Here is a 25300-nt window from a genome sequence, read left to right on the forward strand (position 1 = left end):
CGGAATAACCCCGCTTATTATTTATCTTGTTTATCTTTGCTTGTGACACACCTTCGAAATCGCGATAATGTTTATGTCGCATTGGTTCCGCAAGAGTTGGGTAACGAATCACTTTCACTGAATAATGTCTAAAGCTGTGTTCGAGAAAGCTGTTGTACTAGACTTTAAATCAATTTTGATTTCACAGGCTTATTCTTAATAGCTACGAATATACTTTGACTGCATTGCTGCAGCAAATGTCAAGGATCTAAGCATCAACATTGATTTTTACATTTAGGCAAGACATATTATTTGTTATTAAATCTGTTTCCAATATGATGTTGATCCGTCAGTGTCAAAAGTAACGTTTTTGGTTGAAGAAATGTCACTGATTACTCGGTGTCATATTGAATGAGATTTAATAAAAAACTCGAATCGGCCTGTTAATTCCTGTCAATTTTGGACTGGAAGCCTTGATGGTTGCCAATTGACCAACTTTAAGGCCAAGCGCGCACTACGATTTTTTGTTGTGCGATAATTTTGTCGCAGAACCAATGCGTGCAACGTATGTGTTTATATGTCAGTGCGCGCATGTACGACATAAAAATCGCAGCGATTTTAAAATTGTGATTTGTCACATTTTTCCGCGACTGCTCGCGACGCGATTGTAGCCAAGTGAATTGCAGCATACGGAGCTGTATGGCCCCGCACGCACTGTGATTAGTGTGATTATAAAATCGCACCCCGGACCTCAGTCGGCATTTGGCTCTCCAAGCGTCAACATATCGGAACCTGCTTCTCCAATGGAACCACAATATGAGACGCTAGATGTTGACCGTTTAATTATGGAAATAGTAGGAGATCACCTTTGTGGTATATAAGAAGTCACGTTTCACGACAAGCGACTGGTACGAAATCCATGTTGAGAATGAACAATTCGTCGACTTTTTCATCGCAGTGCGCGCAGTAGATTTTCTGCGATATATTACAGCGTGATTCTAAAATCGTGTCGCAAAAATTAAAATCGTGGTGCGCGCTTGGCCAAAGGCGCGGTGTGTAGTAAAATGCGCTATTTTGAAACCATATTTACAGACTTTTACAAGGATTTGAACTACTTTATTGCTTGTCAGAAACACGATGGCTCATTATTTTCTCGGTAGAATCGTACATTGAAAACATGCTGAAAGTTGTCTTTATTCCCTTATTTTAGAAGTACTACGACAAAAGTGTATATGAAACTTACTTCATTAGATATCTGTTAAGTAAATCTTCATTTTTGCTTATCCTTTTATCGATACGTATTTTTTTTCATTCATAATTACATGATATAAACTAAACATCACCCTGCGCGGTAACACCGTGCATCGATTCCTCACGCCAGTACGCCCGTGACCACTGTCAGCGTTGGACCTGTGCTAGTTTAGTGGACGTTAGTGGTTGGCGGTAAAATGGGTAATCACAGCATAAAAACAACTAAACGCAAAAGGGCACGGCTAAGTGAACTACGAGAGCATATGAATAATATAAGGTTTCATAAACAGTGAGTATTTGATTGCGTTTACACGTCAATAAATAAATGAGTGTCTTTAGAAGTTTACATTTATGACCACAATGTTTTCCGTCACATTTACGAAGCAAAAACTAAAAATTCAGCGAAATAATTCTTAAATAAAATACGGTGACATTTCAGACATTTCTGTGACATATTATCATTCTTAAGGGGCCCACTGATTAACAGTCCGCCGGACGGTATTGGCCTGTCAGTTAGAACAAAATTTTGACAGTTCCGAACAACTGACAGGCCGATACCGTCCGGCGGACTGTCAATCAGTGGGCCCCTTTAGACAAATTGGGCATGAACGGTACTGAATGATAATGACATCTGTAGCATTTATTACGATTTGAAAAAAGTTTTGTTATATTTTAGAGTTTAGAAAGATTGAACTATGGCGATGCCATATATAATTATAGTGAAAATGAAAATGATAAGAGCTGTAAATAAGTTTTTGGCAAAAATTTCAGTTTTGGTACAAGCTTTTATCGCCGACTGTACTTTTTTTTCCACAGGCAAGTAATACTCATCGAGACTATTCTAAAAACCCCAAACACAATTAGGTTTCGTTGTTTTATCACAGAGTTCCTATGGCCACCTCCGGTCTCCATCATCAGATCAGCTCGATGACACCATAATATTGCATTGTCACGCGACTTACGTATGTATGCAAAATTTCAGCTCAATCGGAAATCGGGAAGTGGATCAAATTTAACTTGCAAGATTTGATTACACACAGACAGACAACGGTCAGGTGAAACTAAATAAAAGCTTGTAAAAAGGTTTAAAATTCTTTGAGTTTAGTGAGGCTCTCTTCTACTCAAGAAGCTTAACAACGACAAAAGCAATGTATCAATGTCGCAGGGTCAAAGCTGACCCACGCTTTGATTAGAAGATCTACTGTAAAAAAGTTTCGTTATATATACCAAAATCGTTACAGACTTCACTTGGTCTAACTCTATCATTGTTTTACTTACCATAAACATCTATAGGTACCACAGACATATTTAAATAGACTGCAAAAACGTTGAATTTCGCGAGAGTAATCCTCTTCATTTCTGCATCTCATACTTTCAGGGTGTATATTTTACATTATGCATTACACATGGCAAAGCTGTTACTTTATACAGTTTATCTAATATCTTTAAGGTCATCCCCTGGGCCAGAAATGCAAAAATACCCCAATAATTATCCTATTTTTCTAAGAAACGTTGATATTTGTAGACGTGGGAAAAATAAATATAATTCTTGATTATAATCTCTTTAATAACACAGGTTTCGATACACGATTCATAACACTTCGCTCGATACAATTTATTCCCAAAGTAACATCCAATTCGATTTTTTACTCCAACTTTATTTGTTTCTTTACTATGTGACACTATGAAACAAAAAAAGGAGAAAAAACAATCATAACTATAATAGTAATTTGACAGCTTTAGCTTTTCAATAATATGAGGCAATATTTTTAAAATAAATAAACATCGACTAATTCTATCGTAACAAAATATCGACTTACGGCCTGCAAGCTCTATCTCCGTCCCTCCTTCTAAATGAGACAGTGATGGCTGAGCGCTCGTGCCAGACGGACCTGTACTACGTGTCCCCAAAACAAATATAAGATTTTACAGGACTTTCATTGTAAATATATATAATATAGTGTCACTTATAAAAACTGTGCTGTGTTGTGTGACTTGTGTGTCCCAGTGATATACTGTGTGCACCAAAACCTTTAAATTGTAAAGAAATTATAATGGGTAACAAGCAATTGAATAAAAAGAAGACATCTCGAAGAAGACAACTCAAAAGATTCCAAAAAACAATGGAACTAAAGTAAGTAAAAATTTATATTTATTAAACAGTGAAATAAGTAATTATTTAGTTTTGTATTTATTAACTTACAATTTAAATTACTATGAACAAAGACATATGTAACTTCGTATAAGACGAATAAAGTCTAAGGAAAAAACGTGCCTCGGAATTCAAGTAAAAGTCATTCTCGAATAGATGCCGCACACACCTTTAGCCTATCCTCGGCTAGAAGGCGTGACGACACCGTTTCATATTTAACAATTTTAACACATAGATATCAGTGAACGAACATGGATCAAAATCATATAAAAATAATAAATTCGTTTATCCATATATATACATTTTTTGATAACTTTATACGTTTTCATTTTGAGTTTTAGACGTGTGTCGATAGATGGCAGTAAATTTACAGTGACTACAAAATTTACAATGACAGGACCCCTCTATACTATCTATTCTTTTTGCTATGAATAAACATTACAATCCTCAGTGGCGTCCACTTCATAAAGACAGAAAGTCACTGCCTACCCTAGTATTCTGATACCTATCCATTTAAACTACTTAATTTAATATATACTTGATCGTACTAATTAGTAATCCATATATGGGGTCATCCATTAATTAAGTCACACGAATTTCTAGAGTTTTTGACCCCTCCCCCCCTCCTTGTCACATTTGGCAAACCCCTCCCCCCTAGTGTGACGTCACATTTTTTCTACGAAATCACCAAATCGAATTAAGTAAGTACCTAAGTATTATTAATATTTTATCAAAATATTTTTGACGATATAAATATTAGTAATTTTATAACCCAAAACTGCTTAGGAAAGAAAATTATACGATACGATACGAACGATTATCATTTTAAAAACTTGTTATTTAAATGTACAGCGAATAAAATAATTTAAATAAATTTTCGGTTACTGATGAATTTAAAGTGACGTCACAAAGTTTGTGTCTCCCCCCTTCCCCATGTCACAATATGTCACATTTTCTTGACCCCCTCCCTCCCCCTAAACGTGTGATGTAATTAATGGATGACCCCTAACTTGAAACATTCTAAAAATGAATAATCGCTCCATCTACCGGTTAAACATTGTCATCATCTAAATAGCTAGTTCCGAGATGTGTTGTGTCTGTATACCTACTGCGATAAGAAAATCTTGAATTTTTTAATTTAAATTTAACAACCGACTCTCGCTTAAGTGATAGATTTTCAGTATTACTTGAATTTTGGTTAAGGTTTGCATTACAATATTATTATACCCGGCCGACCTGGATGATATCCAAGTTCTTAAGATGGAGTCAGGAGTTGGTCACCGAACTCCTAACCTACTCAGCATAACTCCATCGTGTTTGTGCTCAATAGATTTGCCTTGACGAATACCATCGATCTAGATGAGGTCCAGGTTCTCATGATGGAGTCAGGAGTTGGTCACCAGAACTCCTAATCTACTCATTATCACTCCCTCGTGTTTGGGCTCAATAGATTTGCCCTGACGAGCACCATCTATCTAGGTGAGATCCAAGGTCTCATGATGGAGTCAGGAGTTGATCACTAGAACTCCTAATCTACTCATCATAACTCCATCGTGTTTGGGCTCAATAGATTTGCCCTGACGAGCACCATCGATCCAGATGAGGTCCAGGTTTTTGACAGGTAACAGATGAAGTGCATAATTGTTTTCCTTCGTATTTTCTCGGAAACGTTCGTATTTGTAATGCTACTTCAATCTCGGAGTAATTAACAATGGAGCCGCCATGTCTAAAATTTTCGGTACAAAATAGTCTGCCTTTTTTTGCGGGGGAGGGGCACATCAAATGTATAGGTACGTCATGTCAGATAAACGTCAGTCCATACATATGGTTGACATGTGGTTGACCATTGGCCGCCTTTTTTCGACAGAGGGGAACGCCTGTTAATGGCGGCTCCATTGTTAATTACTCCGAGACTTCAATCAACCTCAGTACTTTTTGTACTGAGACTGACTGAAACAGCAAGATACGTTCGTACCTACGTTTCTGTGAAAATACAAAGGAAAACAATTGTGCACTACATATGTAAGGGAATTTAGTCATTCATCTATCATAATCTTAATTTTTAACAAGCAGAAACGTCTGCGAACGATGCTATTAAGCTTAGAATAAATTTAAAAGTGGAAAAAACTTCCACTTCCACTTTTAAATTTATTCTAAGATTAATCTATCATTTCTTTATTTTTAGGTCCACTTTCTCAGAATAGATAGAACGTGAGCTATGGGCAGAAAACGTAAAAATCAAACTTTTGGAAAAGTGAAACGCAAATCTGTGGCGACTATGATTAAAAAAAAGAAACAAAGGGAAATGTAAGTGTGTTTGGAATTTTTAGCTTTATTACATACTAGTTGCATATGCAATTGTAATGTTCAGCCAAGGTATTGTTGGACCAGACCGATACAGTGTTATGAGTACGATACGTGGTTTTTTTTTTATAAATAATCTTAATATTATTTTTTAATACAGTTGCTCACAAAGTGCTACTTTACGTAGCTGTTTAGCGTGCGGAAAGTTGGTTATGTCGAACTAGTGCTTTTTACTTTTCCAATTTTTTTAAATTTATACTTGTTCCAATTCACGACTACTTATTGATGAGTGTTAATATTAGTTTCCTTTAAACGTCGTAATCAGCATAAAAACCTACTGTTAATGTAAGAATATGAAAAATATACATATTTCATATTTTAATACTTACCTCTTCATCATTATAACACGTTTATTTTTTAATATTGAATATTGAAAATTCCGTTCTTAATAAGGTGTCTGAATGGAACGGAATAGCTGCCAAACGCCCATAGATATAATATACTTAAAGACGACGTCTAAGCGAGCTGTCACTGTTACCACTTTTGTTTAGTGTACGATTAACAATGTTTTACTTATTTTTTCGCAACTGTATTAAAAAACGTCGTTCGATACACGTGCGGAAATGTCATTCTTCACTCGTCCCGAGTCTTCCCACTCGCCTGCGGCTCGTGGCAAGATATCTCGGTACTCGTGAAGTAATGACATACCTTCCGCACTAGCATCGAAATGTACTATAGTCGTTATGTTGTATCTTCTTGCTGTGTAATTTTTTCTCATTTAAGTATTTGTTCACTCTATGTTATTTTTATGTCTTTTGTCTTCTTGCCTGTTACCTTCCGTGATTCTTCTAACATCTAACTTGATGACCTTATCGGAAGACCAGCGCTGGAAGCCACCAGCAGCATACTGAGTACATACATTTCGTGGTAGTTTAATCTTATTCTATGTTTTTTTTTAATATTTATTGTGTAATGTATCGTTTGTTTGTGCTAGATATGAGCGTCGATGGGCATTTTTGCTATTGCTTTTGTATAAATCAAAAGTATTTCAAGGCCACGCCGCCGATTCGCCGCCGATAGCGCAGCGTCGGCGGCGGCGGCGCGAAAATTTTGTCGGCGGCGGCGGCGCGCCGGCGCGGCGCTCATATCTAGTTTGTGTTAAAGCTAAAGCTGTGTTAAAGCTAGTGAACATCAGTAAAACTGATGATATAGACAGGTCGAAGGAGATATTAACGCTTCTACTTCTGGCACTGACGTATATATATATATACCGTAAAAATTGTTATGGTGCACCATGCAATATAATTTATATGAATACATAGGTAAGTTACTAAGTATAATAAACGACTATATCAAATTTACCGAAACTTTTATTTTAGCCCAACTAAAGTTCTAAAGTTACGCAGGAGACCTCATACCATCTCATACTATTGTCACTGTGACAAGGTACAAAATAGCGACTTTCAGATTGTCACAGTGACAAGGTACGAAATGGGTCATAAATTAATACTTTCGATTTCGACCGTATAAGGATAGAAATTATTTAAATGAACTGCGGCGGAGAGGGCGCAAAACGAAATCTAGTTTGGCGCCCCTTTCCCTTTCTACTACGCTCCCCAATCTCCCACCATCTGTGTGGCTACCACCAGTTTGGCACTGACATAAACGCTATCGAGAATGTAACTTACTTTCTATGCATCGCGCTCGTACTCGCGTATTAGTGCGAGCGAGATGTATAGAAAGTAATTTACGTAGACGTTAGCGTATATGTCAGTTTTAACACTGTCAGTGACTCATGGTACGGGTACTGTTGAAAACTCTTGCTGCAAATCAATAGTTACGTTACGTTACGGCTCGATTCGCACAATGCTTGCAAGAAGTCACAGCGGTACGATACCGATCTGTCAGTGCCAAAAGTGACACTTCTTGGAAGCCAGGTTAGTTTAACTAACCTTATATAAGAAAACAAAAAATAAGTTGTTGTTGCAGTTTGTTACTCCCCAGGTTACTCCCCATTTCTCGAAAGATTTTAGACTAATATTATTAGTCCACGAACTGTCAAATCGTATAGGTTGTCATGACAACACACTAATAATATTAGACAAATATTGTCCGAGAAATGGGCCCCTGGATGCCTTTTGTACAGTGTAGGATAAGGTCAGGTAGGATAGTGGTAGGATATGCAGGTAAAACTCCTATATATGTTAATAAAGGCTGGCCTGTCTGGTACCATGAAAAACGCTATTTTGAGGGCCACTTGCACCTTTCAGTAACCCAGGGTTAACCTGTTAAACCTAGAGTTACTATGGTTACCAGTACAATTTGACACTGGGTTAATGGTTTAACCGCTTAACCCCAGTTGTGGGATGGTGCAAGTGGCGCTTACGCGTGTTATTTTAAAAAGGATTTTTATTCAAACGCATTGGCTACTGTATCTATCGGAATCATACCTTCCTGACGCTTTATAGTGCTCCATTGAATAGTAAAACATGTAAGGACTACACATAAGCATAGTACGTGTACGCATGTGTGCGTCACTTCCGTCACAGCTGTCGGCGCCGGCGCAATGAGGTCATTGAGTTACTCCGATACAACTGTCAGAGACGATACTCTATCCCCTTATAATATAAGTACGAGTATAAAGTTATTAACCCCATATGAGTATAGACTCCTCCGAATGTTTATTTATGTAGTTGCCATTAAGGATGACTCACGCTAGACCAGGCCGTGCCCGGGCCGACGTGACTGACATGTATTTTTCCATGACGGCTAATCGGTGATCTCGTGGTGCTTTCCATAGGAAACGAAACTCCGGCCCATCCCCGGCCGGTCTAGCGTGAGGCATCCTTTAAGGCGAGGTAACCTCTTAGAATTTTTTAATGCCATTTTATTAAGAAACGGCAAAGACTAAACACGTGAAAAAAAATATGTTTATTAAATCATCAAAAAATATGTTGCTTTTGAGACCTTTATGTAAGTACGTCGGGTACTCGTTACATAATTGGACAAACTTCGCTCGATAGAAAAAAATCCAAACATACCCTTAAGGTAGAAATACCTTAAAACTCATTTCATTTCAATATTATACTACTTGATGTATTGAAAATCACACCAAAATAAACGTCTGTAATGATGTAATGTCCGTCGGATTTATTATTGTTAATTTCGTAATAGTAGTTTATGTGACTGCTACATAATGAAAGGCATTAAAATACGAGTGTGGGTTTATGAAACGAATGAAATGAGTTTCATAATAGTATCACACGAGTGTTTTAATGCCTAATTATGTACAGTTACATACACTGCTTTATCTACACACTTTATTATATTACACTAAACTTTCTATGATATATTCACTAACCTCATATTACAGCCGACATTGGGGCACTTTCCTCTCTGGCGGAACTCGCGGATATGAGCTGGCGTCTCCGAAATATCTTTATCGCACAATTTACACGAAACTTTTGTTATAGTTACTTTAAAAACAACAAAACAAATTATTTTTTACTTACAAATTAATTAAAATATAAACTGTACGTCAAATGGCGGCAAAGGAAAACTTTTTTCACGTATGTCACGCATCCGTAGTTTTTTTTTTTAATTCAGAGACAAACTAGAGTCGGGGTCGATTACCATATCGTCCGATACCAACTTACATCCGGGATTTGTCAATATTGTATGCAATTGTCATTTGATTTCGAATAAAACGTCATGACGACTGATATTAGAATAGGGGTCAAATCAAATTGCTTTTTTTATTCAGAGATGTTCGAAATTTAAAATGCATTACCAAATCGATTTTGATATAGTAATGAAGCTATTACCACATTTTCACAGATAAGAAATTTGCTGTAACAAAACAGTTTATCGTAATGTGGGCCATTATTTACGGATTTTGAAGGCGTCATAGAGAGTTTATGATATGTGTGTAGATAAAACATATAAACTCAAAATTGACGAATTCACGGCACCATTTACTCGCGCCCCCGCTGCCAGCTCGCCACTTAGTCCCGACTCCCGAGCGACCGCGTTGGAGGTCGGACGCTTGCCAATTTTTGAAGCGCTCCATATTACGATTGAGGATTGACTAAAAATGGGAAATAAACGACATAAAAAGAAGTTATCGTCACTAGCACTCCGGAGGTTAAATAAACAGAAATGGTAAGTGTCTAATATTGTACATCATATAGTGTATAGGTACTCAAGTGAAACATTACGAATCAAATATCTTGATAAAATATCCTTGACTTGGATGAATGTTCCTAATTGCTAAATATCCTTGATGTGGGTAGTAGTAAAATATTTTTTTTCTATTAGTTACCTCTGTCCAATGTAACCGCCACACACAAAAATAAACACCATCCACGCAACTACACAGTACACAGTATACAAAGAAAAACAGTACGGGTCTATCAATTTTTTTACTGGTAGGTACCTGTAATATAAATTACAATTATTGACAAAACTGCCACAGTGTAAAATTAACCAATATTACCGCTGCAACTGCCGAATTACATCACAAACGGTCTAGAACGCAAAATGCCCACTTTTTATATCACCACATTTTACATAGGTAGGTTAGGTTCGTTAGGTATATTCAAATGGCCGAAGGCCAAACAGCACAGAATAGGAGCCCCGCGGAAGCGGGGCTCCGTCGACATCGCTATAACGTTAAGATAAAACGGAAAAAATAATGTGGGCATTTTGCGTTCTAGACCGTTTGCTATGTAGACTAATTGCGACATAGACAAAATATTACACTAGTAATTTTGCGTTCTAGACCATCCGCGAATAACCCAAAAATATATATTAAAATTACTAAAAATGTTCAAAATGCATTTATGCCTTAGCTAGAGTTTGTGCGGAAAGAGAAGAGTCGTGGAATGTATGGGGCCCTAATGACCCTATACATTCCACGACTCTTCTCTTTCCGAACAGACATCATCCCTTTGAAATTTTGCACCTAGCCATTAAACAACCTATATGGTAAGTGGAGCAAATCCTGCCATTATTGTGTCTTGTCAGTGATTGTTTGTAACTCGTTGCAAATGGTTACGTCAAAATAATTTCAAAGAGCGACTGACTGTCCCATATTGTCTCTCTTAAGCAAATTACACGCACGTCGCACAATCATACGTAAACAGACATACTCCCAGGATAGTTCCAGTCAGCAACTTCATAGCCACCTGGTTTAGTAAATAGTTTAATCTAGGACACGTTTCAAACTACCCAAAAACCAGCGAAGTGCTAGCTCGCCAAAAGCATATATTATACAAGATGCGAAAGAAACATATCTATAAAATCTATAACGATTTATGAGTCTAAAAGACATAGTTCTAAAAACTAAAACCTAGAGAACAAAATGATTTAATTGAGCATAACTACTTAACTTGTTATTCATATTTAATCCGGTCCGATTAGTTAGGTCAACTAAGTTTTCGTGAGAATGGGGAACAAAAACAAATTTAAGAAAAACAAGAAATCAAATTTGAATAGATTGCGGCAGCATGTTCAGATGATGAACATTATGAAAGCAAAGAAAAAAGAAACGTAAGTACAATACTATATACAGTAATAATCTTTAAGCTTTATTTACCTTATTTATTATCTTTAAGCTATATTTCCATAGAAAACAAAGCTCCGGAAGCTCCAGCCCATCCCCTCTAGCGGGAGTCCCCCTTCGCTTCGCTTAGCGGTTTAAGCCCTTTAAGGGGCTACCAGGGGCCCGTTTCTCAAAAGCTTGTAACTTGTAATAAAAGCGGATGTCACTTCGACAACTTTTGTTAGAAAGGGAGTTCAACAAGTTATAAGCTCTTCAGAAACGGGCCCCAGGCGGCCGAATTGGCTGTATTTATTTACATCGCTATACCAAACATGAACGTTGTATAAAAATAAAATTCTGTTCACAATATTTTAGATTGGTAATTTTTCCTTAATTGAGTCTACTGGGATATTTCAAAAAATCATCACAAATTTTTTTCCGTTAACCCTTTTCTCGAGCTAAAATCCGTATAAACTCCCTTATTGTGCAACGCTTAGACACGAAACTGTAACCGATAGTAAATAATGATGTACCGTAAAACGGGGTGAAAAGACACGATTTTCAACTTCAAGGACGATTTTCGCCAATAATCCAAATGATAAAAGTAATAATTTTGATATCATTTTTTGAGTCTTGGTTAGTTCTTCAATTTTGCATTTGTGAAATAAATTTTTGCCTACCCAATTCAGAGAAAATCAAAGAAAACTACCTGTTTTCTCCATATCCTTAAAACGGGGTCGATAGACACAAGAACGGGGTGAATAGAAATATTAAGTTTTAGCTGTCATAGGCATCGAATTTGGTCATTATTATGTGGATACTCTATTGGCAAATTAATTTTGATATCATTTTTTGAGTCTTGGTTAGTTCTTCAATTTTGCATTTGTGAAATAAATTTTTGCCTACCCAATTCAGAGAAAATTAAAGAAAACTACCTGTTTTCTCCATATCCTTAAAACGGGGTCGATAGACACAAGAACGGGGTGAATAGAAATATTAAGTTTTAGCTGTCATAGGCATCGAATTTGGTCATTATTATGTGGATACTCTATTGGCAAATGGTATATATATCTGTTAAACAGCTATTTAACACAAAATTATTTTTTCGTGTCTTTTAACCCCCAAGGCGTGTCTTTACACCCCTTTGTTGTATCTAATCACCCCCTATGACGTAACTGTTCACCCCATATGCGTGTCCACTGACCCCTTTATCACGTAAATTTGCTTGTTATTGGTTTTTTGCAAAAAAATGCTTTATTATAGAGAAAATTAGTGATATTATTTATTATTTAGGTACTACAGATACTATATTACCAGGTTAGCTAACTTTTACTTAGTTAATGTCAAAACATTTACCGCTAGAACAAAGTTCAGACAGGCTTCATTTCTTACCTCGGCGAGACCTTACTTTAGAGTCAAAAAAATCTAACTTTTAGGCAGTCTGATGAAGTTCTTTTTGTATCAATGTAGAGAATAAATAGTCTACTTTATACGCATTCCAAAAAATCTCATTTTAGAGATGTACGTTTTTAAATATAACAACTTGAAAGAAAAAGTTCAAAATTTCTCTATTCACCCCGCGATTTCTGTTCACCCCGTTTTACGGTACACTTTAATATCGTCTGCCGATTTTTCAGTTACTTATATACATAACTAGAAATCGATACTATTTAATTTCGTGGGTTGCCCCGGCGCGCGGTTGTCTGCGCGGGCGACGAGGGGCAGTCGTCTCTTGGCCGTTGGACGGGTAACCTGTCCCACTAGACACGACGCGTCGCGTTCGCAATTCTTTATTTGAATTGATCCTACGATTTTGAGCGATAGGACACTGTTTATGTTCATTTAAGTTTTGTAATAAGTGAGCGAAAGGACACAATTTATTTGCTTGTGCAAATTCAGGATGGCGAAAGTATCAAAATTGCAACGCGACCGACAACAAAGGCTCAAGGAAATGAATATCGCAATTCGCGAAAAAGCACCTACCAGGTACTGCGACTACTCGCACTACTATGTATATGTGTAACCTCTATGATATTATATTTAGGTACGTGCTGTCGGTCATACCCATATACCTGTCCTGCAGCGGTATCATGGTCGCGTTTTTATCATCTGTCATGTCATGCGTCACTTTCGCACTTACATATTTGTTAGAACGTGACAGGCATGGTGACAAGTGATAAAGAGTCGGCCATCTTATACCATCTGGAGATCATTATTGATGCACTTACCTGAAAAATAAAGATTATTCAATTAGAAAATGGGATTTTTATTTTCCTCCATATCTACATCCACAAAATATAAGAATTCATTAAATATTATATTAACTTTGATTTTACCATACCTACTTAGATTCTAAACTTGTGATCTGCCGATTCTGAAGGCGAGTTCGTGTTCATTGGCACCTCTAAGTTTTTTTTTTTATCAAAAGTTATAAGAGCATTATAAAATATGTAGGTAGTTATAGGTAATTTGTTTTGTATTCAAACTAACCAAAGAAATACATCCTTATTCCAAGTAAAATTAAATATTTTATTTTGCTTGTACAAATAACATATTTTAACTTGTGCTATTTCTTTGTTTCAGGAAGGCGGCATTTCGACCTAAAACCCTAGCAGTCCTATGTGAAAGAGTAATTCATAAGTAAGATATACATTTTATACATTAATTCATATTAAATATTTGTTTGCGGTTTTTTTTTTCAACACACCATCTCGTTTAATAATATTAACGCCATTGTACCCATTTTTTATTTCAAATAATGTTTGTTTTTTCATTCTTCATCCTAAAATCCAATTATACCTAATGGATTTATATCTATTTTAATTTTTATTATTTTTTTACAGATACAAACTCCTACCCGAGAAAAAAAAGTTCACAACTCCCGAGACATTTTCCGTTGTTGGTGGAAAGTAAGTCACAAAGTATTATGTTATATTTTATTTCATGTGCCTACTCTATTTTTAAATCCTGTATTATTTTTAATCTATGTTTTTACTTACAGACCATTAAGAAAGAGATCAGAAAAACCGCTGCTAGACAAAAAAGAAAAGAAAGGGTATGTACAAACAGCAACACTCCTGCCTGTACATCGGTGGAACTTATTACAAAAGGCAAGGTCCACCGATGTACAGTTACCAGTATGGGCGATGTTACATGTTGCGCTAAAATAAAATTTAACAAGATTACAGAACTTGGATATTATATTGAAAGTACATATAGATAACAGATAACAGATATACTAAGTTCTTTTGTTGCAGAAAAAATCCAAAAAGCCTAGTGGCGCTTTGCCGAATTGTCATCAAAAAGTAAGTTTTTATAAAAATAAGTTTGTTTTAAATGTTGTACGTTTACTGTTTGCCAATATGACTAACATTATTTTTCTTTGTGACAGATACAATATTTTACCTCAATGCGAAGAGACTGAACGACCGGCATCTAACCAATTACTAATTGAAAAGTAAGTTGGTTTAATGAGGGGTTTCATAAGATATTATTTATTAACCTTTATTGACTTCTTATGAAATATTTTCAATTTGTTTAGAAGCGAACCTTCAAGAAAACGGGGAAGACCGCGGAAGTCAGAATCAATCAAACCAATTAAGGAAACACCTACAAGAAAGCGGGGAAGACCACGCAAAGATCAGACGACATCACATGAATATGGCGAAGCTTCCATTAGTTACTCGACTTTTCTAGAACAATCACAGGATATGGGGTAATAAAACGATGAAGTTAATAATTTCGGAAGCATAAATTGTATAATTTTATTTCCTTCTCTTTCTTACTAACATATTAAATGTATCTGTTACAGAAAAATCAAAGTAGAACAAGACCTCTTCTCTGAAAACGTAAGTGAAACCATATTTTTTTTAAGTATATGTAGTTATTAATTTACTAATAATTATTTGCTTATATATTTACATAGGTTGCTTTAGCTTGTAGAACTTTCTATCTTTTGTAAAGTAGGTAAGTACAATTCAGAAGTACCTACATCTACCTATGTACTTTCATGAAATACCTACATTGCTAAGCTCGCTTGCTTGCTAAAGATTTATACTTTATAGCTCCTTATTAATATTGCTTCTGATTGCTTAAACGTAAGCACGATTTTAGTCAATGATATTATTAAATTATTATATTTTTTATTATTCACAGGATCCTTTACAACAAGGTGAAGATGATTACACAGTTATAATAAAAGAAGAACGCCTCGACATTGAACACGAAGACTTCACTGAGCGTGTTTCTGTCACTGTCGAAGTTCCTCAAGGTGCAGCTCAAGGAATAATCATAAACCCAATGGCCCAAGTAGAAGTACCTGATCCTTATGGACGGATAATAGAGGCAAAAACTATGACCGTAGTCATGGATGAATACCAGATATTTGCCAACAGTATAGCTGAACAATTACGAGCATTGCCTCCCAATAGAGCGTTACTGCTGCAACTTGATATTCAATCTATGATCGATAATGAAAAACAGCTTATTGGACATGAAAGTTAATGTGACACTTCCGTGTATAAAACACATGTGATATGTTAGTTTTATTATAATACTACTGACAGTGCTCAAAGACTGATTGATATTATTGGACTGGTTATTAATATAACTGGAATTTCATCAGTGATTAATATTAATATTGAATTTCTTCTAGTGTTACAATTTATATTTTAAGTGCATTGTGATACTCTTTATTTTAACTTTAAGTTTTTTTGTGTAGCTAAACGTTTCTTTTTTCAACGCAAAGAAGATATTGACACTCAAATAATTGCATTGTAATTTGTGTTATGTCAGTTGCTCCGGTGTCTGCCATGTTAAGTAAATATGTTAGAGTTAGGCAAGCTAAGTTGGCAGCGATTTAGACAGCCCAGACTGTGCAAGGGTTATTTTAAACGTCAAAGTCTATCAAATTAGGACATTTAAATTACACTTTCACAGTCTAGGCTATCAAAATCGCTGCTACTTAGCTTGGTCTAATTCTCTAGCGTGATCTTGTTCAGTTATATAAAAACTAGACGTGCATTCAAAATGTCCGTTGGTTTTTTTCCTGACTGCCAATATGGTTTAAATAATACATTATTTTGAATTAGGTAACATGTTTATATTTTATTTTACCTACCTAATGTAGCTGTCGTTCAGTAAGACATTTAATTAACTGCAATTAAAAAAAACAGTTATAATCTGTAATGTATGAACTAGCTACTGATGGATAAAATAGCTAAGGTATGTACACTCGACGTTATATATGTATAGTGCAAAAAGTTAGCATTTGTAATAAGAAAAAGGCGGTTGAAATTGAAGAACTTAGAAGCTTTTAGAACCTAGATTGAAAACCCTTAACTAATACACTTCTTTACAACTAATAACTTCATAGTTTTACCATCGTAATAAATATTAACGCAACAATAAAAGATGATAATAGGAATGCACATAATGCTTAGTTTGTAAATAATAGATCGTGCTGCACTCGCAATATCAAACTGGCCGCCTTTACAATTCCCTTCTTTCGTCCTTGTTCCACCTTTGCAGACAAAGTGGGGCAAATGGAATGGCGCCGCGAACGCAGTCAGGCTTACAAAGCTTGCGCCAGCGCAGACATGACAAGAACCTGACAGAACCAGTGTAAGAAGATCTCTTGACTCGTAATAATTATGCATATTCAGAGATCGCACTTATATTGGATATCTTATTTACGATGCGTCTATGGTAAGCGATAAGAATACATCCCTGATATGTCCGCCGAAAAGCCCTTCCACACGATGGCGGCAGTCTTAAAAAAAGGACAGGTGCCCAACGAAGGACCATGCTTTGTTAAAAACAGTGTTATACGGAAAGTATTAAGTTACAATACAACCCTAAGTCGCTGATTGAAGATTTCGTTTCAAGTTCGTTTTTGTAATGGATGAACTAGCAGATGGTATAACCCATTTGTGGCAAAGTTACTTCATTATACACGTAACAAAAGTCCTAACCCAAAAATAGGAGGTTGAATATAAAGTAAGAAAGGTTGAAATGAAAATAACAGTAATGTGGTGTTTTGTCTAAAAGCCATTGAACCGCATGGAATGAGGTAATGTATTCCCATTGACAAAAGTCACAAAAGGCCAGAATTTAGAGATAAGATACACTAATGAGGAGCAACTAATGATTATTCACACCCTACTTTTCATTAGTTGACTCAAACGCGATATAGAGTAGATTAACAAAAATGCATTGAGTCATCAAACATTCTGAACTCACTTCCAAGAGAGTCGTATCCACTTTCTTTGTGGTAAGATAGTCTCCGTTTAATCGGAACTGAGATTTGATTTTCATGATCTCTTTCTAGTCTAGGTTTCTCTTTCGATCTCAATTAAGGTTATTCTTCTTAAAGTGACTCATTCGTTTTCTTTCCGACCAAGAATTTCGATCTTCGGATCGGTACCTAATAGATAAAGATAAAGTAAAAACCTGTTTTTATCTAGTTTTTGTTTCATATCATTATTTTTTGTAATTCTGATCAGTAAATCGTTATTACGCAGCGGCATATGGACAGTCCTTAATTTTCCGGCATATGGATGTCAAGTTCAGCAGTATTGGGGACGGTTAGCTGTTGCAACGCATTAGTCACGAGCATTATGAAACATCTACGTCAGTGTGTGTGTCAAAATTAACACACATTTACATAAATAACTAACGATTACAGTGAGTTGTGGATTTTCTCATAAATTTTAGCACCACCAAAGGGCCAAGCGATCTTGCTTCTCCATTTGAGTTTCCCTAAATTGGTCGCAAAAGTTATATTTTCCTGGTTATGTTTAACTCATGGTATATGGGAGCTTTCAATGTTTTATATCGCTTTTTACCAAACTGACGTTTTCAAATTATTCTGATCTAGTACGGAAAAAATCTTAGTAGTTTTTGTGGAAAGAACGTCCACTTTGCAATGGGGGAACTTATAAAAAAACTTGCAAGTAAGGATTAAGGATAAATGTTTGAATTAATTTGGCGTAAAATGTTCTTGGTAGAGCTATGTTTAGGTCAGTCACAACGTGTTTCTAAGTAAATAAGGAAAAAACAAATCAATTTACCTCTACTCTAATTCGGTAGGGTTAGATGATTCAATCGCAATTTGTAAACAGTGTCAACTAGTAAGAATATTGTTTCAAAAATGGTAGAAAATAGATTTTATAAATCTTCATTTATAAAATCAATTTTTCTAACACAATTAATTCTGGGCTTTACATCATTGAATTTGTACAATTGAGCTCAAATTTATTTTCAAAAATTACAAGACACTGTATTTATCTGAACATAGGTACTTATAGTTACTTAGAACGTATTGTACCTACGTCTCTACTACAAAAAACACAGACAGACATTTGACAATCAAATGTTCTAGCATATAGGTAGGTCAAACTTAACGATTCACTGAACCAGCCAAAACTAGTTTCCACACAAAGGTAAACGCACTCTCTGATTTGGGTAACTGCGCAGGTATCAGGGCGAGGGCATGGCACCCTACATCATTAATCCGTAGTACTTGAACAAAAGTGATTCCACAAATATCGTTGTCTCGTTTTTACCAATCTATATTGGTATACCAGTAAAGGAGACCGTAATATTTGATAGTAATAACAATATTGGACTAATAACACGAAGAAACGGCGTCATGATAACACTGTTAGCGTTTATTAAAAAGGTTTTTGCGCAGTATTGGGAAATTCGGCGCAATGTGTCATGTAATATTAGTAAAGTTGTTCTACCGGAACTGCGGGTCTACCGCGAACCACGTTCGCCGTGTTGGCTCCCTGTCACACTTACGTACGAATTTACAAGTGCGACAGGGAGGCAATACGTCGAACGTGTTTCGCGGTAGTCCCTCTGAGCTGAGTCACAGCGTGACCGGGTTTCTGAAAACTTTTGGACGCGCTCTCGTTTTGATTCCAAATTACTTATTTATTTGGGAGCCTTTGTCTAAAATACCATGTCGCCTGATTGTGAATCATTAAAATTTCAAAGCCGACACTGTAAAAACTGGTTCAAAGAACCTTTAAAAATAAGTGTGACTTAATATAAGTTAAGCACGAGAAGAAAACCGTTGGATGTACTGCATAATTGATTTCCATCGTATTTTCTTTGTCATGCTAGTTCAATGTCATTATTTTTCGTACCGAGACTGACTGAAATAGCAAGACACGTTCGTAAGTTTCCGTGATAATACGATTGAAAATAATTATGCACTACATCTGTAATAAAATAACTTTTCCACAAAACCCCTCCTTCAACTAATTACAGGATTATTTACATAAGGGTTCATTATGTTTTTTTATTTATCAAAAATAAAAGCATTAATTAACCATTTAATGTCTAAATTAGAAAACTTTGTTTATGAATAATCATATCAAAATAATCAGTTTCAAAATTGCAACGAAAGTGATAGGTACTCATAATGACACAATGTCTTCTGAGTAATCTGTCTGGAGCTTATCTAAATCTAATAATATACATATTATCTCAATGGGATTTACCAGTAATGAAATATAATTAGATCGTGATACGTATAAGATAAGTGCACTTCAGCGATGACAATGGGCTCTCATGTTAGTTCTTAGAATGCGTCATGTGTGAGGTAAGAAGTAATTAGATATATAAGCAGGGGCGTATTTACCCTAGGGCCATCCGGGCCATGGCCCGGGGTGCCAACCGGAGGATTGCATTTTGTTTTTCTTCCTTGATTTCTGGGGCGGCGAAACATATTGGCCCGGGGCGCCAAATTTCAAAATTCTCTTCTTCGTGGTCGTGACCTCATGTCTGAGGGACGTGACTCCTATGGGTTATTCTTCCTACCACTGCTCTCCAGGCCTCTCGATCTTCGGCCATCTGCATCGTTGCCTGGAGCGAAGTCTGGGTAATATTTTGGACCACATCTGACCATCTACTGGGTGCACGCCCTCTACTCCTTCGTCCGTCGACACTCCCGGTAATAATGCGCCTTTCTAGCGTGTCCGTGCCGCGTCTGACTGTGTGGCCGAAGAATTTAAGGACTCTTTGGGTACAATGGGGTAATTTCAAAATACGCCCCTGGATATAAGTATAGAATTATCGTTAAATGTAGTCATTATCATCGCTGAAGACACTACACCTACAACCCACAGGTACATATATTATTGCACGTCATTGGCCACGGACACTATTAAAAAAATCCTTCAATTGTGGAACCTTTGGAAGAATATTTCTAGCTGCTACGTTAAACGGTTTAAGGATGACTCACGCTAGACCGGACCGGGCCCGGGCTGAGGCATCATTTTCTATGACGGCTGATCAAGTGATCACGTGGTGCTTTCCATAGAAAACGAAGATTCTTTTAGGCTGTGCCCTGTGCGTTGTCTGTTGATCTATATAACGGAACGCTTTCATTTATATATTTAGAAGACAGAATATTACCGTTCTAGTCCAAATCTCTACAAAACCATAAAGAGACAAAACCATAAAAAAGCTTTAAATAACATTTAAAACTTCTTTGGACTAAGAATGTCATCAATGTCAAACACTATCCAATATATTCCATATTTCTAAAGATGCTTTCTATAGCACCCTAAACCGGCGAGCGTGTATGAGGAATGTTATGAAAGTGAAGGAAGCGAAAGAGGTACCAATGTAACCTATCTCCGATTCTCAGGATCGTAGTAAGTGGAAATCCGTGGTCTCTGCCTATTATATGTATGTATGTAGGTAAATGCTTTCTATAGGTAATACAAACGGCTTGTCCGGATTCTGTTTTCGATCGGCCTCAAATCAGCTGATTGATAACCTCAGTCTGTTTTGATTACATCACGACAATGTAACATTACTGCAGTCGCAATTATGCTAACTAGCAAAACGACACGGCTTATTTATCAGTTAATGTTACTTAATACAATCATTAAGAACGCTTAATTGAAATAGTAATGACAGGGTTGCAAAAAGTTTAATCAAAAATGTTATAACATTACATATTGGATCCAGTACTTACGTAAGAATTATAATTAATGTCATTAGGTAACGGGTCTAACGCGATTAAACTTCAAACGTCGAAAAAAAGAGTTAATATCAAGAAATTTAATCGCGCAAGATCCGTTACTGACATTAATTATGTGTACAAAACGCAAGTTTAAAGTATTTTTTAGCCTACTTCCTACTTGTGGATCCCACTGCTTTCCACAGCATACCTATACCTAATGGATTGTTGTCGGACCATGATGAAGTTGCCAGTTTCTGTCAATTTTGGTCTATCTGTCATCGACAATCCAGCGGCTGTATCCACTCCAGCCCCATTACAGTATGGTGGTTCTACAAAAAACCGACTAATTTGTGTGTTTAAAGCGGTTAGTACGGCATTAAATATTTAGGGGTGTTGTAAAGTCTTACTTTCCCTCGGAATTAGACTTTGGACCATTGGACTCTGACACGAACATATATACGGATATCGTCGTGTAACTGAATCCGAAGATGTAATCGTAAAATCACAGCAAAAGAACAATACCAGTAACCTATCTCCAAACCGATTGAAAATTTTACAGTCTACTTTTAAATTCAGACGCAGAGATGTGCTCTTCTTGTGTGTGTCTCGTTTTAAACACGCTCGTTCGTCAATATTTGTTTGAAGATGTGCCTTCCTACTGTGGTGTAACTGAACCCGTACATACTTTACCGTGTAATCACTCGTGCCCGAAGATTACTTAGCCTTTATGGCAAAATCGCACGCGTCTCGGATGTGATAAGGCACGTGATTGCGACATGGCTGTCACAGAGTAATGAAGTAGAAAGGCCTTAGTTCATTGAACAGATTGACACTAGATGTCGCTATACAGCGGGCAATGCTATCCCACAGGAATACTTAGATTGCTTTCTGGTCAAAAATTTCATGACAGAAATTACCATTAAGCTACAGAAAGAAAGATAAATGTATGAACTCGTAATAAACACTAATCGATATTACATTTAATTACATGTGACTTAATCCACGTGATAGCAAGATATCACATGCCTGAAAGAGCTAGGAAAGGAATAGCTTAGAAAGATATTATGCACATTTAGTTTCCGTGGACTTTGGTACTTATAGGTATTTCACGTGACTGTAGAAGTCACGTGAAATGCCTCACTAACACTGTGTTGCGGATTGAACGTTTACTTATAAAATGTGCCGTCCTACGGGTAAAGGTACCCTATGGCGGTTGGTGCTTACGCTATTATTAACGCTGCTCCAATATTATTGCGGCGCTATGCGACGTAAGCGCCAGCCGCCATAAGGTACCTTTTGCCGTGGAACGTCTCAAATAATTGTGTATTAAACCTTTCTTGTTATTTTTTATTCGTTATTTTGATTATTTGTTAGTGGAAATGATCGTTCGCCAGTTTTTTAAATTTATGGATCTTCATTTTGAACTCAAGATTCCTCGTTTTAGTAGATTAGTTATATATTTCCATGTAAGTAGTTTTTTTTCTAGACGTAAATAAGAGATGTAAGTGCGGAATTGATCTCGTATGGAGTTTTGTACTCGTGCCCGTCTAATGCGTCTCTATTAATTCTATACAGGATGTTTCATCTCATACAACGACGTAAATTTACATCAGATGAAATACATTTAATAAGTGATATTGATCCCGCGTCAAAAACATTAAAAGATAAATTGCATTAAGTGGTTAATTTACAAACAGTTTAATGATAGACAGAATCTTATAAATATATTATGTGGTTAGTGTAGGTGTGATGGTCTAAAATCATGGGTTCAAATCTCGGTTCCTCTGTATAGAGCAGAAAAAACGTTCTCAAAAATATGCAAAAAATATTTAAATTTGCAAATTCAGTGAGGTCAGTGGCGGTTTATCGCTTGTCACCATGCCTGTCACGTTCTAACAAGTATGTAAGTGCGAAAGTGACGGGATCCTTATAAAGCCCAGACAAGAGTTAAGGTTAAACACTCTGTATATCAAGATTAATCACTGTCAATTCACAATTAACATAATGTAATACACGCGGACTAAACGATGAACCATCCTATTATTATTCCTCTCACATGGGCATGTGAGCACTAGGGTTGCCAACTTTTTTTTGGTGGAATATAGTATTTTCCAGAATAAGGAATAAAAATATAGTACATTCCAAAAAAATATAGTACTTTCAGATATAAAATACTAAACATGAGTGTAATATACGTTTAATCGGAAATATAGTATTTTAGCGTACTATATATTTTTCCAAAAGTATATAGTACAGAGAGCCAAAATATAGTACAATACTATATAATATAGTACGGTTGGCAACCCTAGTGAGCACTCATGGTGTACACTTACGTAATTATCATATAAACTTGCTCATTGAGAGCTCATGTTATAAGCTACCTACTCTTTGATAAGCCTTCCTTGGTGGGCTCTGACATGCTGCGTTTACACGAGTTTAGTGATAATGCTCGAATCCCAGTAAGGGCATTTATTTGTGTGATGAACACTAATATTTGTTCCTGAGTCATGGGTGTTTTCTATGTATAAGTATGTATTTATCTATATAAGTATGTATATCGTCGTCTAGCACCCATAGTACAAGCTTTGCTTAGTTTGGGGCTAGGTTGATCTGTGTAAGATGTCCCCAATATTTATTTATTATTTATCTATTTATTTTATTTAATGCTAGGTAGTAACTAATAGGGAATATTAGGCAAAGCTCTGCGTAGGTGGCAGCTTTGTGGCACATACAGTAAACAAACCACATTGACACATCACACGTCACGTCAATCACAAGGCCTACCGCGAAACAAGAAAATCGAAATTTCGTTATCTAATCTCTCTATCACTCTTGCGTATTCGAGCGATAAAGAGGCAGATAACTAAATTTCGATTTTCGCGTTTACCGCGAGGCGCTTGTTTTTTAACAAACCGCCTTGATGGATCAATGTCATATTTTATTGTCTGTGAAAACTTGTCAAAAAACAGTTTAAGGCACAGTATGTATAAGTTAGTCTATGAATTTACTGAGTCGGTAGTGCTGCACTCTGGCGGCAGAACATTCCAGTAATATCCCCTATAAAAACAAACTGAACCTAAGTTCCGTCAAGTTCCGAGGTAGTTCAACCGAGACAAACAAGAGAATGCTTATTTTTAGTCACTCTGCAAGTGCATTGCATGTTATAAAAATATATTTGTTTCAATTTGAACTTTAATAGCTGTCAATAGAGTTGAATATTATAACTGCCATATATGGCTTTGTATGTACTAGAGGCTTAACATTCACTTTGCGAGAAATTATACTTTATCATTAGGTAAGTACTAAGTTCTGCTGAAAAACTAGGTACCAGTGCTTATCAATAGAGGCTGGACCAGCTTGAAACAATTTAATAAACAATTAAAACAAATAATAATCATCAACCCCCAAACAGAAGTCTAGTAATAGTAATAAAACCTACTTGTCGCTTTACAAGTGTCAAGTGATACTCGTATATGTAATAAGTTACAACAGACTTTGCACTAACAGCTACTTGCCACTTGTAACCATGCAGACAAAGTACTAAAAGCAAATACTAAGTCCATGTAAACCTTGCATCAAACTATAATCTCGCATGTGTGTATGTGCATGTATGCGCGTGTATAAGTCAGCTGAAACGAATCTAAAGATTACAACGAAAGTTGTTGCCATTTCACTGGATATATCTGGTTTCTTCGAGTGCTGAACTCTACGAGGTTTACCTACTATGGCTTTAACTGATTGTATCCGTGAAAAAAAAAACAAGTGCTCGAAGATTTTTTTCAAATCAGTGAGGTTTCAAATTACATTTATTTTTATTGTGTTTGTGGTTTGACTAGATACCACAGATATCACTACAGGGCAAAAGTTCATTGACCTATCATCATTACCTACATATCAATACTAAAACTACAGTGAATAGAATCAGGCGTTACTTTGCGGAAATCCATACTAATTAAAACCAAAATATTACTTTGCTAATCCGCGAAAAGATAACGTGCTAGTCAATCAGTGCTAACCCGTTATACTTACTTGCGTATTTTTACATGCAATTAATATTCCCACCCTCCCACCGCAAAAATAAATACGCAAA

At 36.2% G+C, this 25300-nt stretch overlaps 2 protein-coding genes across 4 annotated transcripts in view; one reads left to right on the plus strand and one right to left on the minus strand.

Annotated features, from left to right (window-relative positions):
• LOC134792409 (uncharacterized) overlaps positions 1-25300 on the minus strand; it is a 729291-nt gene that overhangs the window by 44776 nt on the left and 659215 nt on the right. The gene's annotated exons all lie outside the window — the stretch shown is intronic.
• Positions 1428-16000, plus strand: LOC134792401 (uncharacterized). The gene is made up of 9 exons (XM_063763695.1): positions 1428-1519; positions 13812-13868; positions 14072-14137; positions 14230-14283; positions 14486-14533; positions 14620-14685; positions 14770-14943; positions 15040-15076; positions 15384-16000. The coding sequence occupies exons 1-9, from the start codon at positions 1428-1430 to the stop codon at positions 15729-15731; spliced, it is 942 nt and encodes a 313-aa protein (XP_063619765.1). The 3' UTR covers positions 15732-16000.

Source organism: Cydia splendana, chromosome 7 (genome assembly GCF_910591565.1).
Source record: "Cydia splendana chromosome 7, ilCydSple1.2, whole genome shotgun sequence".
NCBI classification, from domain to species: Eukaryota; Metazoa; Arthropoda; class Insecta; order Lepidoptera; family Tortricidae; genus Cydia; species Cydia splendana.

Bases quoted from the DNA above. Each gene is read 5' to 3' on its own strand.
- LOC134792401 (XM_063763695.1), top strand. From the start codon at position 1,428: ATGGGTAATCACAGCATAAAAACAACTAAACGCAAAAGGGCACGGCTA. The intron at 13,869-14,071 runs GTAAGATATACA...ATTTTTTTACAG, and splicing joins TGTGAAAGAGTAATTCATAA to ATACAAACTCCTACCCGAGA. The intron at 14,944-15,039 runs GTAATAAAACGA...TATCTGTTACAG, and splicing joins GAACAATCACAGGATATGGG to AAAAATCAAAGTAGAACAAG.